Genomic DNA, 15,958 nt, shown 5'->3' with positions numbered 1-15,958 from the left:
TTTACTCTACATTAACATTCTTTACTATTAAAAATAAAGATGCCAGGAAGGGTTTTCAGTGTTGATGTTAGCCAAAATGAATATAAATGGATTGTAACGCATCTTATAAAACGCTTTATCCTGGTCAGAGTTGCTGTGGAGCCTATCCTGGGAACACTGGGGGCGAGGTGGGAATATCCCGGGAGTACTGGGGGCAAGTTGGGAATATCCTGGGAATACTGGAGGAAGGAGGGACTATCCCAGAAACACCTGGGGGCAAGTTGGGAATATCCTGGGAATACTGGAGGAAGGAGGGACTATCCCAGAAACACCTGGGGGCAAGTTGGGAATATCCTGGGAATACTGGAGGAAGGAGGGAATATCCCAGGAACACTTGGGATGAGCTGGAAATATCCCGGGAACACTGGGGGAGAGGTGGGAATAAACCCTGGATGAGATGCCAATCCTTCACAGAACAACATGCACACGCACACACTCACACACTCATTTACACATTTAGCATAGCCAATCGACTTACCAACATAATTTTGGGAGGAAATCAGAGATCCCAGAGGAAACAGACATGGGGAAAAAACACACCTAGAAACTCCACACAGATAGTAACCTGAGTTTGGGATTGAACCAGACACCCTGGAGCTGTGAGGCACCAGCACTACCTGCTACACCACCGTGCCACCCACTAATTCAACACTGCATGCGTTAAATAAAATCTGTTATATTATCACTATGATGTTAAATTAACACTAAAGTGCATGGTGTTTTGATGTGTGTGTCTGTGTGCATCTGTGTGCATGCACGTGTGCAATTTTCAGATTTTCTCAACTTATATAGGCTCCAGTAGACACAATGCAATGCAGTTGCCACAACAACCTAAGAAAAAAAATCCCTGCAGTCTCTTTCAGCTTCTGCATATCTGTATATCTGTATATCTGCACATGAATATGCATTAACCATCAGTAGGTGTGAATGTATTGAAGCGCAATGAGCAGGTAGAGGAGAGAACATAGAAAAAACACAGAATTGATTAACAGAGAACCGCTCAGTGTTTCGTGTAGTTGTCCAGTGGTGCATTAACATCAGCAGTCTTTCTATAAATCTGCACTTTATGGGTTAATGCCTCACTGTAGGAGTGCTAATATATGTGGTGTATAAGTGTGCATAAGCTGAGGGGTCACTGTATGTGGGAGGCTGTGTGTGTGTGTGTGTGTGTGTGAGGACGTATTGCTGCCAGCATCAAGACAAAATCTAATCTTCTACTAAACATTGTTCACAGTCCTGTCTTTACAGAATAGAAATGCAGTCTACTCTACACACTCATTAGTATGCACTGTTTTGCTGATTTCATTTGTGCCTGAATTGGATTTGTTACTTATCTTTGAAAAAGTTCTTCATGCATATCAAAGCACTGAAATTATGCAGCGTTCTGGCTATCTGGGATATTCAGTCGAAGAGCTACATCTGTGCCAGTTGATTCCTTTCATCGATTACTTTAGAAACATTGTTTTTTTGGATAAAAAACAATACAGTCTATAATTATAAATATGGTATAATCATGCAACTTTTACATACTCTTTTCCCTGCATGTACCATTTTCTCTTTGATGTTATTCATTTATATATTTGCTTATATATTTATTTTATGTATGGCTGCATGTTGGAAGGTGGCATGGTGCTGCAGTGAGTAGCATTGCAGCCTCACAGCTCCAGCGTTCCTGGTTCAATCCTGTTCTAAAAACATGCTAGTGGGTGAATGAGTATGTCAGTGTTTCTGCACATGATGCATGGCATCCCATCCAGGATGTATTCCCACCTAACACTCAGTATTCACAGGATATACATAGGCACCAGATCCACCATGACCCCAAGGATAAACTGATTACTGAATGTGAGTATGTGTTGGAGAGTAATTACTCATTATATGTGTTGTTTTGTTCAGAATGGTTTAAAATGACCACCTCGACACAATGTACAGTGTGTGTGTGTGTGTGTGTGTGTGTGTGTGTGTGTGTGTGTGTGTGTGTACATTGTAGCTTCTGTTCAAGTAAATATGTAGGCCAGTATGGAGCTCCAGATATTTTTTTTTATAACTTGCACCATTTTCAGATCTCAGCATATCATGAATACCACGTGCATATAAGGGATACTTTTTACCTACACTGTTTAAAAAAATTTAAAATTTAACCATACACACTCCGACTAATGTAACCAAATATTTCAGAATTGGTTTTGTTGATTTCTTTTATGAAATATGACAGTGGTCTATTCTTTTATGAATAGACCACTGCAGACACGCTTCAAACCACTTGTCATGAACCAGCCAGCAACTGATTCTCATTATGTCAACTGATTTTTATCAATCTTTCAAAAACATGGCATAAAACCAAACAAGTGTGTAGAAGGTCTAGTTACATAAAATTCCTCGCTTACAAAATCTGGATAAGCAGCTAACATGACTGAATGGTGACACCAGTTTGCTGTAAATGCTTAGCGAGCAATGATGATTTTATGGCTATAAATCACATAATTCAAAGTGGTAATATTTTAATAGTGGTGCTTTACCTTACCACTTTTGACTAGCACCACATACTCCGAATAGATTGGATGTCTTTTTAATTTGAAGCAGGGAGAATAAACGCATGTCATCAGGTCCTTTATCAGACAAGAGAGGATAAATAAAATGAGGAATCTATTCAAATCTGTGAAAACTCTTCCCTTTCTGAGATGATGTCTCTAGTAGCTGTAGCTAGTCTCTGGCCTGATGAGCTGCCTTCAGCTAAATCATTTACTGTACATAAATGCATGTGATTGGATAAACAGAAACAGAGGATCTGCTGCAGAAGCCATGGTAGTTCATGTTTAAAACACTAGAGATGATGGCCAGTTTTTTCCTTCACATATTTCTGAGGTTGCTGGGTCTGAATCCGGACTGCAGTCCACCAGTTATAGAGTGTGTATAGATTATCTACAAACATCAACAACCATAAACTATTGGCCTATTGTTTAAAATGAGTTGATAGCCTGCTTGATAATGGTCACTTGACGGAGTTATGATGATCTATGGATACTTTAGTCTGTCTGTACTCTTACCCTATACATTCCTATGCACCCGTTTGACCTGTTTTCTGGAGCTTTTCAAGTGCAACCCAAATCCTGCTACTCCAAAAGAAATGACTTTAGTGGATCCTGGATAACTGATATTGTGCTGAAAGCTTAATTGCTCAAAACAGGCCAGCAAGCCATTTACCACAAAACAACCCATTTTATGTTTTATAAAAACTAAGCGCTGTAATAAATCATCATGACGGCTGAGAAGGATCATGTCCAGGAAGCAGATTTCACAAGTCAATGCGCCTTACAGTCCATTGAATTGCAGTATTACATTTTGTATCTAAAAAAATAAATGCCACAAAAAACAACGTCTAGAAGCAGTACAGGTTTGTCCTACACGTGCTACCAAACCATGACCCGCTTACATTTGGCTTTTCACTTATTTGCCCAGCAATGTGGAGGGAGCTCTCGGCTAGTGGATGGAGTATCTGTGTCATTGCAGTTCTCCGGAGGTTTGAGACGCAGCTTGCGTTTCCTCATGTATCCCTATCTGCCCTGGTTTCTACATTTCAGGCCTCAAGGGATGAGAGTAGGTGTTTCAGAGTGAAGAACGTTGTCTCCTGCCCTCAGGACGCTACGCACACCTTCATCATCAGAAGTGTCATTGGATAATTTGAGATGTAGTACTGCTCATTTAGCTGTATGTTAACTGTGGCACAAAAGCTGGTGTTCACTATACAGTATACTCAACTCACATACTGTATTAAAATAAGAAGCCGAATCTGGCACACACAGACAAATCAGAAGCATTTGAAGGATTGAGTGAACTGATATTCAGCTTATTCAGTGCTTCTTTTTCCTCGGCTATACTAGAAATTCTGCTGATGAGAAGGAGATCCTTATCAACACAGCCATTACAGTGAAAGATGGAGGGCAATGATTTGCATGCTGTTTAATTTAAATCTGATCATGTAAATGAATTTGCCTGTGATTATCCTCCTGTCCATGTTTATCTTCTCTAGTTGTGCATTTTAGCAAGAACAGAATCTTTACAAGCATTTCCTTGCTTAAATGCGAACAAAAACACACATGAAGATAAGAGCAAGAACATCCCACACTCACCCATAGACACACACACACACACACACACACACACACACACACACACCCCGCAAAACCTCCTATGGTCCATTACACATGAATCTAAATCTGAAATTCAGCTTATGAGTATTAAAGTCATGTTTTGCCTCAAGTAATGCAGTGAAGATATTACTTCTATTTTTGTTCTCAAACAGGTCTGTCTATGAAGATGTTTCAAGCTTTTATCCTATTTATTTCTGCTGGCTATCAAAAACATTGAGCTACATATACATGACAAACAACAAGCTTTAAAATTTAAACCCTATCACAATAAAATACGATAAATACTCTCATCCATCCATATATTTCCAGTTTTCCTGAACCCACTGTGCATCTAAATGCTCCCCAAGCTCAAGAAACAGATTCATTTGGCTGCTAAACTTGAACTGACGGCTGAATTCCAAATGGCTCCACACTCCCTATATAGGTGCATTACATCCAGTATAAAGTAGCAGCTTGTACACCCTATATAGTGCATTGTAGAGCCAAACAGGACGCTATTTGGAATTCAACCAGCAGTCTCTGCGCTCGCTCAGCTGGCTCCGGTGGCCATGGAAACGCAGCAAACAGGAGCTCGAGCTCAACAGAAAGGGCAGCTAGCTTACAGCTCAGTGAAGAGAGGTGTGCTTTCTCAGAAGCTGGTAAGAAATAAAAAAAAAAATAGAAAAATGTAGACAAAAACTGTAATTATGTACATTCAGGGCGATAATAACTAGCATAACGGGTTAGCTAATTTTATAGTTAAGGAAGTTTAGCTTAGCTAAGGTCAAGGAAACTACTCAGGGTGAAAAGTGGAAGCTAGTTTAGCTAAGTAATGCAGTCTGTAAATAAACCACTATATTACACTATATTAGCCTATACAAATATATGAATTAAAAACAAACATGAGTAAAAGAGAAATGTTAGACTTAACATTTAGAGGTAAAACTAGAGCATGTGTGTGGAATTCTGTACAAAAGCTTTAATAAGTGGTGGTTAATTTCTATCTGTGTTATAGAAGCTAGAATAATACACAGTGAAGTTACTTATTTTCAATATTTTTACACTTACACTTGTTGTGTTATAGCATGCAAAATAAATGCATTTCTTTCAAGAGTACACTGCAGACAAATTCATTTTCAGTGAGTTATCTATATACAGAAATAATACTGTACAGCAAAATACCCCATCAGCATTTCTTTATTACCTGAAAAGACTTTGTTGTTAGGAGAAAAGGGTCATTATTATTATTAAAAACATAACCTGGTATTATGTATCTCAGTAGGCCTATTGTTAGAAAACATCACGTTATTATGAGAAAAGTGTCTCTTTATTACAAGAAAATATCTCTTTTTTTTACAAGAATATCTCTTTTTTTTTTTTTTTACAAGATTTTCACTATTAGAAACAACAGCTTGTTTTTGCAAGACAACCATGTCAATATTACGTGAAAAGCATCTCATTGTTATGAGAAAAGCATCTCGTTATTATGAGAAAAGCATCTCGTTATTGTGAGAAAAGCATCTCGTTATTATGAGAAAAGCATCTCGTTGTTGTGAGAAAAGCATCTCATTTTTATGAGTTTTGTATCTTCTTACTATTAGAAAATAACCTTGTTATTGTGAGAAAATGTCATTATAACGAGAAAAACATCTTATTATGAGAAAAGCATCCAGTAAAACATCTTAAACAATAAAACATCTTATTTCGACATATTGCACAACAATTATTTTTTTTATGAAGGACATTTTATATATAATTTCTTTGTTTCTTTATTTCATCAAGAAAACACGTGCTATAATATTGTATGCCATTTTTCAGTATAAAATCAAATGTAAAACACAAACAATTGTCAGCATTTCAACAATCCGCTGTAATATTCTTATACATAGGAATGAACATGTCCATTTTCATGAATGCAGGTCAATTAGAAACAGAGATTTTTGGTTCTGAATAAAAAATAAATAAATAAATTTTGGAGGAAAAACCCTTCAAAACAGACTTACAGTTTGGTTTAACATGTTTCCACTCTACTAAATGTGATCTATAAGGTTTATAAAAGAACTCGACAGATATACTGTAAGACAATGACATATAAATTGGCACCATATGTGTATCAGGAAACTAATTTTTCAGGGATTATATGATATGAGGTGTCACAAAAAGTGACAGATTTTATTAATTAGGTTCTAAGATATTTATTACTACAATCTAAAAAAGATGTTATCGATTAAAATGATCCAAAAATCTGAAAAATTATCGATGTCACCAAATTCGTTATTTCTACCTGCACTGTCTTGTTTTTAATACTTGTTCTGATAATAGAGAACATACAATACCTTACCTGTAAAGGTAAAATCACTACAAGAACCCACCAATGGCCATAAATGCACATCCTTTAGTACACTATGACATATCTTGACACCCCCCCAACCCCAGGTCACTGAAGGCAGTTGCTGTCACTTGTAGACAACTGTTAAAATACACACTTAATACACAAAAATACACAAGAAACATCTATACACCTGCACATTCATGCAATATTCAATCAGCCAATCATGTGGCAGCAGCACAATGCATAAAATCAGGTCAAGAGCTTCATTTAATGTTCACATCAAACATCAGAATGAGTAAAAAAAAATGTGATCTTACTGGCAATAGCTGTTGGTGCCAGATGGGCTGGTTTGAGTATTTCAGAACAGGAATCTGAGGCTACAGTGGGCCCAGGCTCACAGAAACTGGGCTGTAGAAGTTTGGAAAACACATCTCTTGTATTTTCCCAATACTCAACTGCCCACTTTTGTTGAGTCTGTGCCCACTCAGATTCCCGTTCCTGGCTGATAGGAGTGGAACCTTTTGCTTTTGTAGAAAATGTGCTTCCTCTACCTTAAGGATTGACATGTTGGGTGTTCTGAGATGCTTTTCTGCTCACCACTGTTGTAAAAGGTGGTTATTTGAGTTACCATAGGCTAAAGTAGTATTTTTGTAATACTCAAACCAGCCTGTCTGGCACCAACAACCATGCCACGGTCAAAGATCACATTTCTCCTCATTCTGATGTTGGATGTGAGCATTAACTGAATCTCTGGACCTGTATCTGCATGATTTAATGCACTGTGTTGGTGCCATTTGATTGGTTGATTGGATAATTCCATAAATGTGCAGGTATACAAGTGTTCCTATTAAAGTGACAAGTTTTAGTATTTTCTGATGTAAAGTTTTTTACTTTTAATTTGGATCTGAATAGAAGTGATGTTAAATTGTTATCAAGCATTAATAACGTTACAGGTCACATATAAACGGTTTATTTGGCTGCTCCAATCCACATCGCGATGGACAGTAGTGCATCTGAGGACTTGGCAGAAGCATCTGAACATGACACACCACAGAACAACTGGACTGATGAGGACACAAAAGGTAGAAGACAATGCATCAGAGAATTTTTGTATTATCATAAATGAGAGTAGTTATGTACATGTACACACATGCTCTGCATTTCAGCAGAAGAAACTGGAACATGGGAGGCTGTGTTCAAGGATGAAGATGGCTTTGCTGCTGATTATTCTGTGGATATGGATGACCCCGAATGGTGAGCCAAATATTTGCCATTTCATGTGTAAAAAACATCGATAGGCTCTTTATCACATTCAGTCTTTCCATCAGGGATGTGAACCTGGAGTCTGGAGATATGGAGCCTGATGAGAGGGAGAAGAATAACATGGACAGCACTCGGATGTTCAAGCTGAGAAGGGGCCTGGACCAGCTGGACCGTTTTTACAAACAGAAGGAGTTTAACGTCTTAAAGGCCAGGTCTGCCTACACACACACACATATATATGTACACACATCTGTTCATGCATGCAGATACACCATCATCTCTGTTAACTCAGTAGACCATAATCTCTTCCCACTGCATTTAACAGAAGGAAACTTCACACTTTAATTGGTGGATATATTTTAAACCAAGCTCTGAAGCCAGAAAAAACATAAGTATTTTCCATATGTGTTTCTAGCCTTTAGCCCAAGCTGTGGAGAAGCTGTTAGGTGGGTGGATGGAGAGACTCACAGGTTACATTGTATTTGAACAGCAGCGAGGAACAAACATGCTGTCATAAATCTGCAACATTCTGACATGAGACACACAGTGCTGTGCGCATTCAGATGGCCTCCGTATTTCAATTGCACCCTTGGGCTTCACTATTCTATCAAGCTCTATGTCCTGATCAGGCTTTTTTGGAAGAGCCACTAACCATTTCTTTCCACATGGCTGCACATTAGGAGCTAGTAGCTTAGCTTTTACTATTATTATATTACATACAGAGCAAAAATTGTGAAATCCTGCCTATATATTTCTATATTATTTGAATAAAGAACCATTTAAACTCTTCCACCTTTGAGATATTTTATGCACAAGGATCAGTCTAAGGGCTGAAGTGCTTCACATCATCAAGCTTACATAACTTGAGAAAAACTGGTGTATTTTTTTTTTTGCCTGTCTCTTCTCTATGTTCTCTGTGTTGCTGTCTGTGGTGTGCTGAGGTGTGATCACTTTCCAGTTCCCTTGTGACTGCTGCTAAAAGAAATACTTTTCAAGCTAATTTGGAAAGGCACATTTTGCCATCAAAGCTTTGGAAGCTTTTTTTTTTATTATTTTTAAACTCTAACAAGCCTTCCTGCTTCTCACCCATGCTTTTACAGGGAGGAACTGAAAGCCTGTCGTCTTCATGTGACTGAGCTGGAAAAACAGAGAGACAACTTAGAAAATGACATAGAAAGGGAGAAGCAGGCAGAGAACAGGTAAAATGCAAAAGAACAGACATCGTAGGTGGGAAGGAGAAGTATCTGTTGTAACCTCAGTGTGTGCTGTTGTCCATAGCGCAGCCGTATTCCGCCTACGTGCCCACCACAAGTGTGTTTGTGCCGAACTTCAAGCAGAGGAGGAGCTGGAGGCTCATCTAGCCATGGTCCTGCAAGAGCATGAGTGAGTCTTAACACATGCAGGTTGAAGTCAGTTTGAAACGTCTAAGTTTAGTGCCGAGGTGTTCATACTGGAATTACAATCGTGAGGGGTGATATACCCATTTTGTATAGGATACTATACTATACTATACTATACTATACTATACTATACTATACTATACTATAATATAATATAATATAATATAATATAATATAATATACCCATTTTAACATTGGAGTACACTGGAATGTACTCAACAAGAAACATTCTCAAAAACAAACCAAAAGAGTCTTCTTTTTTTGCACCAATCAGCATATGAATCTGGATTGAACATTTGCGCAGATGTTTTGAACTCTTCCCCCTTCTCACAATAGTAATGTTTTGGCCCGTGCTGCAGTGCCGTTGTATTCTGTCAAGGTAAACTGAGAATCTTTCGAGTTCATCAATATGTTTGACTTAACTAACATTAGACATGTATATAGTAACATGTATCAACTAATTATATTTATTATGAAAATGGTCAGAAACATAGTTTCTATGAGGGATGTTAGACAAGCAATTTGTAAAATGATTATATCAAAAATGTACTGTGTTATGTTTTTTGCTGTTCACTGTGTTTAGTCCAAAGCACTCACCCCAGCCACCCACGCAATTCAGAGGGTGGGGCTAGACATTATTCTTCCTCGTGGTTGTCTGTACTGGTGTATAATAAGCTGTATAATTTTTTCATGTTGTTCTATTTTTATTTTATTTTATTTTATTAGCCAGTTAATAATAGGCAATAAAAGCCCCTGGCAAATGGGATGACTTTCTTATACTGTGTGCAAGTTCTCAAAAAACTGGGAAGTAGGCCTCATGGGGTAAAAGTTTAAAGCCTAAGTGGAAGTAATGAAGAACATTTTCAACATTATACAACAGTTCCAGTCACCTTGACATATCGTTTAGTCCTAACTGCACACTGTCACATTATAAATACCCAGTAAAATAACCCTTTCTTCACTCTAACTCTGCCTAACTGTGTCTAACTTTTTATTTAATTGCCTTTGAATTAAAAGTAAAACAGACTGATAAGAGGTCATTTAAAACTTTTGGCCAAATTCTTGTGCATTAAACTCTCTCAAGGTTTGTCACTCTGTCTGCTGATAGCTTCTAAAAGCAGATTAATTTTGCATTCTTTTGTCCAGACTAGAGCTTTGTCAAGTGGAGGTAGAACTTGGTCATTACCTAGGCCTGCGTCAGGAGGTGGAACATGAGGAGAAGAAATTTCAGGCATTGAAACAGGAGAAGCACATTCAAAGACTCCAAAGGGAAAAGAGCGTCACAAAAGGGGCCAAACTGAAAGCACTGCATGCCAAAAAGTACCCAGTGGAACATTTTACATTTGCTGTAGCAAGTCCCATGTAGTTAACTCTGATGAACATAGATATAAAAACTGCACAGCTTCTAAGAAAATTTTATAACATTTTATTAGTATATTAAAATGATGTAAAGCAAGATTTTAATTAGCAAATGATGTAGCAATATACAATATATACAATATACAATATAGATTTTATTTAAAAATATATATTAAGGTAGAAATGTTGTTGCTGTGTGTCAGTGAGCAGGAAAAGGCCGTACAAGAGCAAGTAGAGCTTGACCTGAGAAAGCAGGATCAGATTCGGGCAAGCCGAAAGAAAGCAGCAGTCTTCCTTAAACAGACTCTCAAGAGGTACTGTATGACATCCGCACACATTTCCCACAGTGTTCGTAAATTCTTACCCAGAACACTAATTTATCTCTGTGTTGAAGAATGCGTGAAAAAGAGGAAGAGAGAGAAAAGATGAGGAAGGAGCTGATGAAGAAAAGGATAGAAGCAGCAGAATCACTGAAAGCCAATATCGCGGCCAGTCAGGTATGTGACAGGAATGTAAGTCAGTCATTGAATGTATGACTCTATAACAGTTTTGAGTTTTTAGGCATCGTTTTATAACCTTCTTATAAAACATCTAATTCTTTTCTTCTAAAAGTGGAAATAAATTCATGCACTTTAGTTTGCTTTAGCCTGATTTGCCTAAAGCATTTGTGACAGCTCATTAATTCAGGATATGTGGAAATCCAGAGCATTTCACATAATGTACTAATGAAACGTTTTGACACGTAATCTAAAGGTTTATTCCTGACATTTTGTTCTAAAATTAACATAAATAGTGACTTTAATATCTGCACTCACTGGCCTTCAAAAGGAACACCTGTACTCCTGCTTATTCATGTAATGCATTCAGATAATCATGTGGCAGCAGCAGTGCATAAAATCATGCAGATACAGGTCAAGAGCTTCAGTTAATGTTCACATCAGACATCGGAATGAAAAAAAGGAAAAATTTGCATGGTTGATGGTACCAGATGGGCTGGTTTGAGTATTTCAGAAACTGCTGATATGCTTGGGATTTTCACACACAACAGTTTCTAGAGTTTACACAGAATGGTGTGAAAAACAAAAAACATCATGAGTGGCAGTTCTGTGGGCAGAAATGGTTGGTTCAAGAGAGAGGTCAGAGGAGAATGGCCAGAGCTGACAGGAAATCTACAGTAACTCAAATATCCACTCTTTACAACTAGGGTGAGCAGAAAATCATCTCAGAATGCACAACATGTCGAACCTTGAGGCTCAACATGTGACCTGTTGCATTCAGACATGCTTATTCTAAATAGCTTTGTATGTGCATTTGAAAAAAAAAAGTGTCCAGATTCCCTGTGATGAACAAAAAGCACAAAAAACAGTTGGTATATGAGCCTTGTTTGTTTGTTTCAAAGTCTCACGAAGTGATCTACGGTTATCAGTGTGTGTATCATGTATGTGTTTGATGTCTCTGGTTGTAGGAAGCTCTGCGTGTGAGAAAGCTTAAGGAGAAAGCCTGCTTGCAGAAGCAGAAAGAGGATGAAAAGTGTCGTAAACAGTTATGGCAAGAAGCAGGAATGAACAGCATCAAGCTCATGCACCTGCACAAAGCACAGGAGGACCTCCACAGAAAGCAGGAGTGAGGATTAATGCTAATTTTTTTTTTCCCAACATGAAATATCGCACTCTATTTTGGTGTTTGAGGCACATGCACAAAAGCAAGGCATCACAGTGTTGTATATTTTCACCATTGCACAGGTGGTAACATGGCACAGAGCAGCACAGATGTAAAAAGGGGTTGGATTATGGGGTAAGGAACTGGATGAATACTTTAGGAACTGAGTATGCACAGTGCAGCACAGTGACTTTTTCACAGTAACATACAAACAGATTTCACTTAGATTTTTACATCAATTTTTAGTGGAAGAAATAACTAGATGACAGAACCTAGAGCAAATATATTTGCTCTCTTTGTCACTAAATTTTATGTCAGTATTTTAGTGGTTGTGTCCAAATGCGCAGACGTGGATTCAAAGTGCACATTTTATTTTGAATGTCAATCGCCCAAAATCCACAATCATTTAAAAGGATGCAAGCGGTTAAATAGACTGATATCAGGCTAATACAGAGATTGATATCAGAATAACACAGGATCTATGCTATATTATTCTCTTAACAATTAAAACAGTATATGAGGGGCATTGTAACACACTTAGAGGAACTGCCCTCTTCCACATATGTGAGCTCACAGACACCCACAATTGACTCGTGTCACTGTGATTGACAGGTGAGAGAGAGTATGCCTTACCTCCCACCCATAGAGCACAGCCAACTTTCCTCCCTTGTCTCCCAGCCATGGATGGCTGTTGCATCGTCAGGATTCAAACTCATGATCTCAAGACGAGATCTCTTAGACAGCGAACAATTTTCTGTTGCTCTACACAGAGCACTATGTCTTTTTTTAACAGATGCTACATATTAAAACCCTGTGCCTGAGAGCTTTATCAAGAAGGTTGAAATAAAACCTTATGCATGACTTAAAGAAGCACCAAAAAAGCTTTTGTTGTGAATTTATCTCCACACCAGCGACTGAGTTATTTGTTCTTATTTGTTATGGATAAAATAATTACTCTTTTTCATTTAGTATTTGAGTGAAGAAGCGTATTATTGTTGAAGAGGGTGATATAAAATAGTGAACATCCAAGAAGGTGGCTTGTACAAAATGGAACATGACTAAGGCTTGAAATCAGGGGGAGGGGAAAAGTTTTGTTTTTTTTTCTTAGGATATTGGGAGGGAGTAACACACTAAAATGGGGTTAAAAATCCCACTGCCCCTCTACATACTTTACAAGAGTGCACTGAGTTAGGATGAAAAATCGGATTGCACCCAAAAAAATAGGAACACACTGGTGTTAACTGGGAAATTACACTTGCTCTGGCATGAAAATTGAGTCCTTTAGGTGCTAATTGACATTTTTCTAATAAATAGGAATTAATTTTTTAGTAACTATTCTTATATTACAGATATTATTCTTTATCATTTTGACGTAAGAGTTAGAAGGTAAAATTAAAGTGTTAAAAATGACTGAGTTTTATAAATACAAAACAAGAAGGTGACCATCATTTCTTATTTGCATTTTATTTGTGTTAATTACCATAAATATTGCTTATATTTCTGTTAAGTAAGATGAAATTTGGTGGTCAGTTTTTACTGATGTTAAGTCAAAATAGCTAGACTGGATCAATAGGACAGGTATTTCTACATGACAAAAATCTGAAGCTCCAACAGGAAATATAACCTGAACTTCTGAATTTTGTAGGGAGCTCCAGGAGAGGCAGAAAACCAGACGGATGGAGATAGTCTCCAAACTGCTCCTGGAAGAAGAGCAAAAGGAGAGACTGAATAAACGACATGCGCTCCTCATCCATCCACCACCACGTGTGACTCAGAGCATGGTGCTAAAGCGACGGGAACAAAGACTGTTGCAGAACTTACTGCCTCTATCAGCACACTCAGATAGAGAGGTAGAAAAACAGTTAAAGTATGGCTGTTAGGGGTACTAAAAATATCAGTGTGTTTTACATTATGGTCTATGTTTACAGCAATTCTATAATGGTCTATTTTTCATTTTCATGATGATAGTATAGAGTAGCATTTCCCAATTCCCACACAGGGGATATTGTTCTCTGTGTATTTTTTCATATTTAGCATTTTTCTCTGCTCTAAATAACTCTGTTCACTCAGTGAATTAATGAACCAATGAATGTGTTTAGATTATAGACAATGCAAAAACAAAAATTAGAATATAAGTGTGTACTATGGCTTATTGTCTACTATAGACTACAAGACCACCTACAGAACACCAGAAGATCATTCTATCTTTTATTCTGACTCCTTTGCACGCAGATATTTCAGTGCTTTTTCACTCTTGTAGTTAATTCAGGATAGGCGCCCAGCCCGCCCTGTGTCATCTCCTGCATGTTCCAGAAGTGACATCAGCTCCTCTCTGAATTCCATGGAGAAACAGGGCAGAAGAACAAGGATTGAGGCAGACTGGCTAATGGAAGGAAAAGGAGACCAAGAGTGTCTGGTCCATCCGGAGTTCACCGGCCTGTGGGATCGGAAACACAGGGATTACACGGTAATGACAAAATTAAGCTACACAGATTCTAACAGTTATGGTCTGTAACATTAATTCACATGGTATCAAATTTGGCTGGCATATCCAATATATTAATGCCACTTAAAGGACTTCTTAAACTCCCAGAACTTGCTGACTGAAATTCCTCACTTTTTTTTCACAAAAAAACTGAGGCATGAATGACTTTGATAATTATTCAGGTCAGTACAAGGAACTATTCAGAACAGGACATTGGTGACAATAAAAATCGTATACCAAAATGTTATCATCAAAGAACCACAACTAAAATTTGACTTGATTGACTTGTGTGATTTCCTTTTGGTTGAGTGAATTCCTCTTTTCCTAGTGGTGAATGAGTAATTTATGGTTTCAACATCTGTATATTCAAATATTCATTTTGAAATAAATTTTTAATGTTTTCAGATGTCAGATGAAGACATTCCTCTCAAAACATCTCTGTTGAGGTCCATGAAGACAGGCCCAGACAAAACTCTAACTTCAAAAGGAACCAAGAAAACTACAAGTGGCAAAGAGCTGAAAGGTCCACCATTTGTCAGCAAACCAGAAACAGTCTTATTTAAGGTAGACGCACAATGACACTTCTAATTTTGACTCTCTCAGATGTAGTATTGTAAATACTTGCACGATTTCATACTTGAAATCTTTCATGTGCATCATACATTAATATATCACCATGCTGTTTTGCAGGATTTTGACCTTGAAAAGACATATCAGAGAAAAGTAGTACTTACAAACATCTCTAATGTCACAAATTACTGCAGACTTGTGGGAGTTTCACAAAACCTCATGGATTTCTTATCTGTAAGGTGAGAACGATATTGAGTAAAATTTGACAAACTGATAAACATAATAGAGCAAGAGTATGGTAGTGAGAGATTTGTAAATATTTTTCTGTTAAGTCAATTTTCCAACAACTAACAATATATGTAATATATCCATTTACATCAATTTTAACTGAAATTGTTCCATAATATTCCAGTGATTTGTAGTAATGAATTCTTACTGTAATATTTTGTGTGAAAAGCTGTGTGAAAATATTTTCATAGGCCAAATCAAACTAAAAAACAAAAAATTCCTGCAAGATTTACAAAAGTTTTGGTACTGCTGATTTTCTTTCCACTCACATGCGAATGCTGGTAAGTGCCATAAATTGCCAAGCATGTTTTCAGCAAAATGACTCCCAAAAAACTCCATAAAAGGCAAGGCTCAGAGAGCAGATGACAAAAAAAAAAATCTAAACAGTGAAAGAGCACCTCCTAAGCATGGTAAGAGCTAAATCTTCCAGTAA

General features: G+C 37.5%; 1 protein-coding gene across 2 annotated transcripts in view; it reads left to right on the top strand.

Moving 5' to 3' along the window:
* The first annotated feature begins 4,748 nt into the window (after positions 1-4,748).
* cfap74 (cilia and flagella associated protein 74) overlaps positions 4,749-15,958 on the top strand; it is a 52,559-nt gene continuing 41,349 nt past the window's right edge. For both annotated transcript variants that reach the window (XR_008302121.1, XM_026925149.3), the window contains exons 1-14: positions 4,749-4,828; positions 7,455-7,583; positions 7,668-7,755; positions 7,830-7,976; positions 8,865-8,963; positions 9,043-9,147; positions 10,311-10,484; positions 10,727-10,837; positions 10,918-11,020; positions 11,989-12,146; positions 13,828-14,032; positions 14,443-14,649; positions 15,073-15,231; positions 15,358-15,476. Coding sequence is in view for 1 of the 2 variants with exons in the window: in XM_026925149.3 (XP_026780950.3) it covers positions 7,499-7,583; positions 7,668-7,755; positions 7,830-7,976; positions 8,865-8,963; positions 9,043-9,147; positions 10,311-10,484; positions 10,727-10,837; positions 10,918-11,020; positions 11,989-12,146; positions 13,828-14,032; positions 14,443-14,649; positions 15,073-15,231; positions 15,358-15,476 (1,760 nt within the window). In the remaining variant the exon portion in view is untranslated. The remainder of the gene's footprint in view (positions 4,829-7,454; positions 7,584-7,667; positions 7,756-7,829; positions 7,977-8,864; positions 8,964-9,042; positions 9,148-10,310; positions 10,485-10,726; positions 10,838-10,917; positions 11,021-11,988; positions 12,147-13,827; positions 14,033-14,442; positions 14,650-15,072; positions 15,232-15,357; positions 15,477-15,958) is intronic.

The sequence above is a fragment of the Pangasianodon hypophthalmus genome, chromosome 8 (genome assembly GCF_027358585.1).
Source record: "Pangasianodon hypophthalmus isolate fPanHyp1 chromosome 8, fPanHyp1.pri, whole genome shotgun sequence".
Lineage (NCBI taxonomy): Eukaryota > Metazoa > Chordata > Actinopteri > Siluriformes > Pangasiidae > Pangasianodon > Pangasianodon hypophthalmus.
This window is presented reverse-complemented; position numbering and strand designations above follow the sequence as displayed.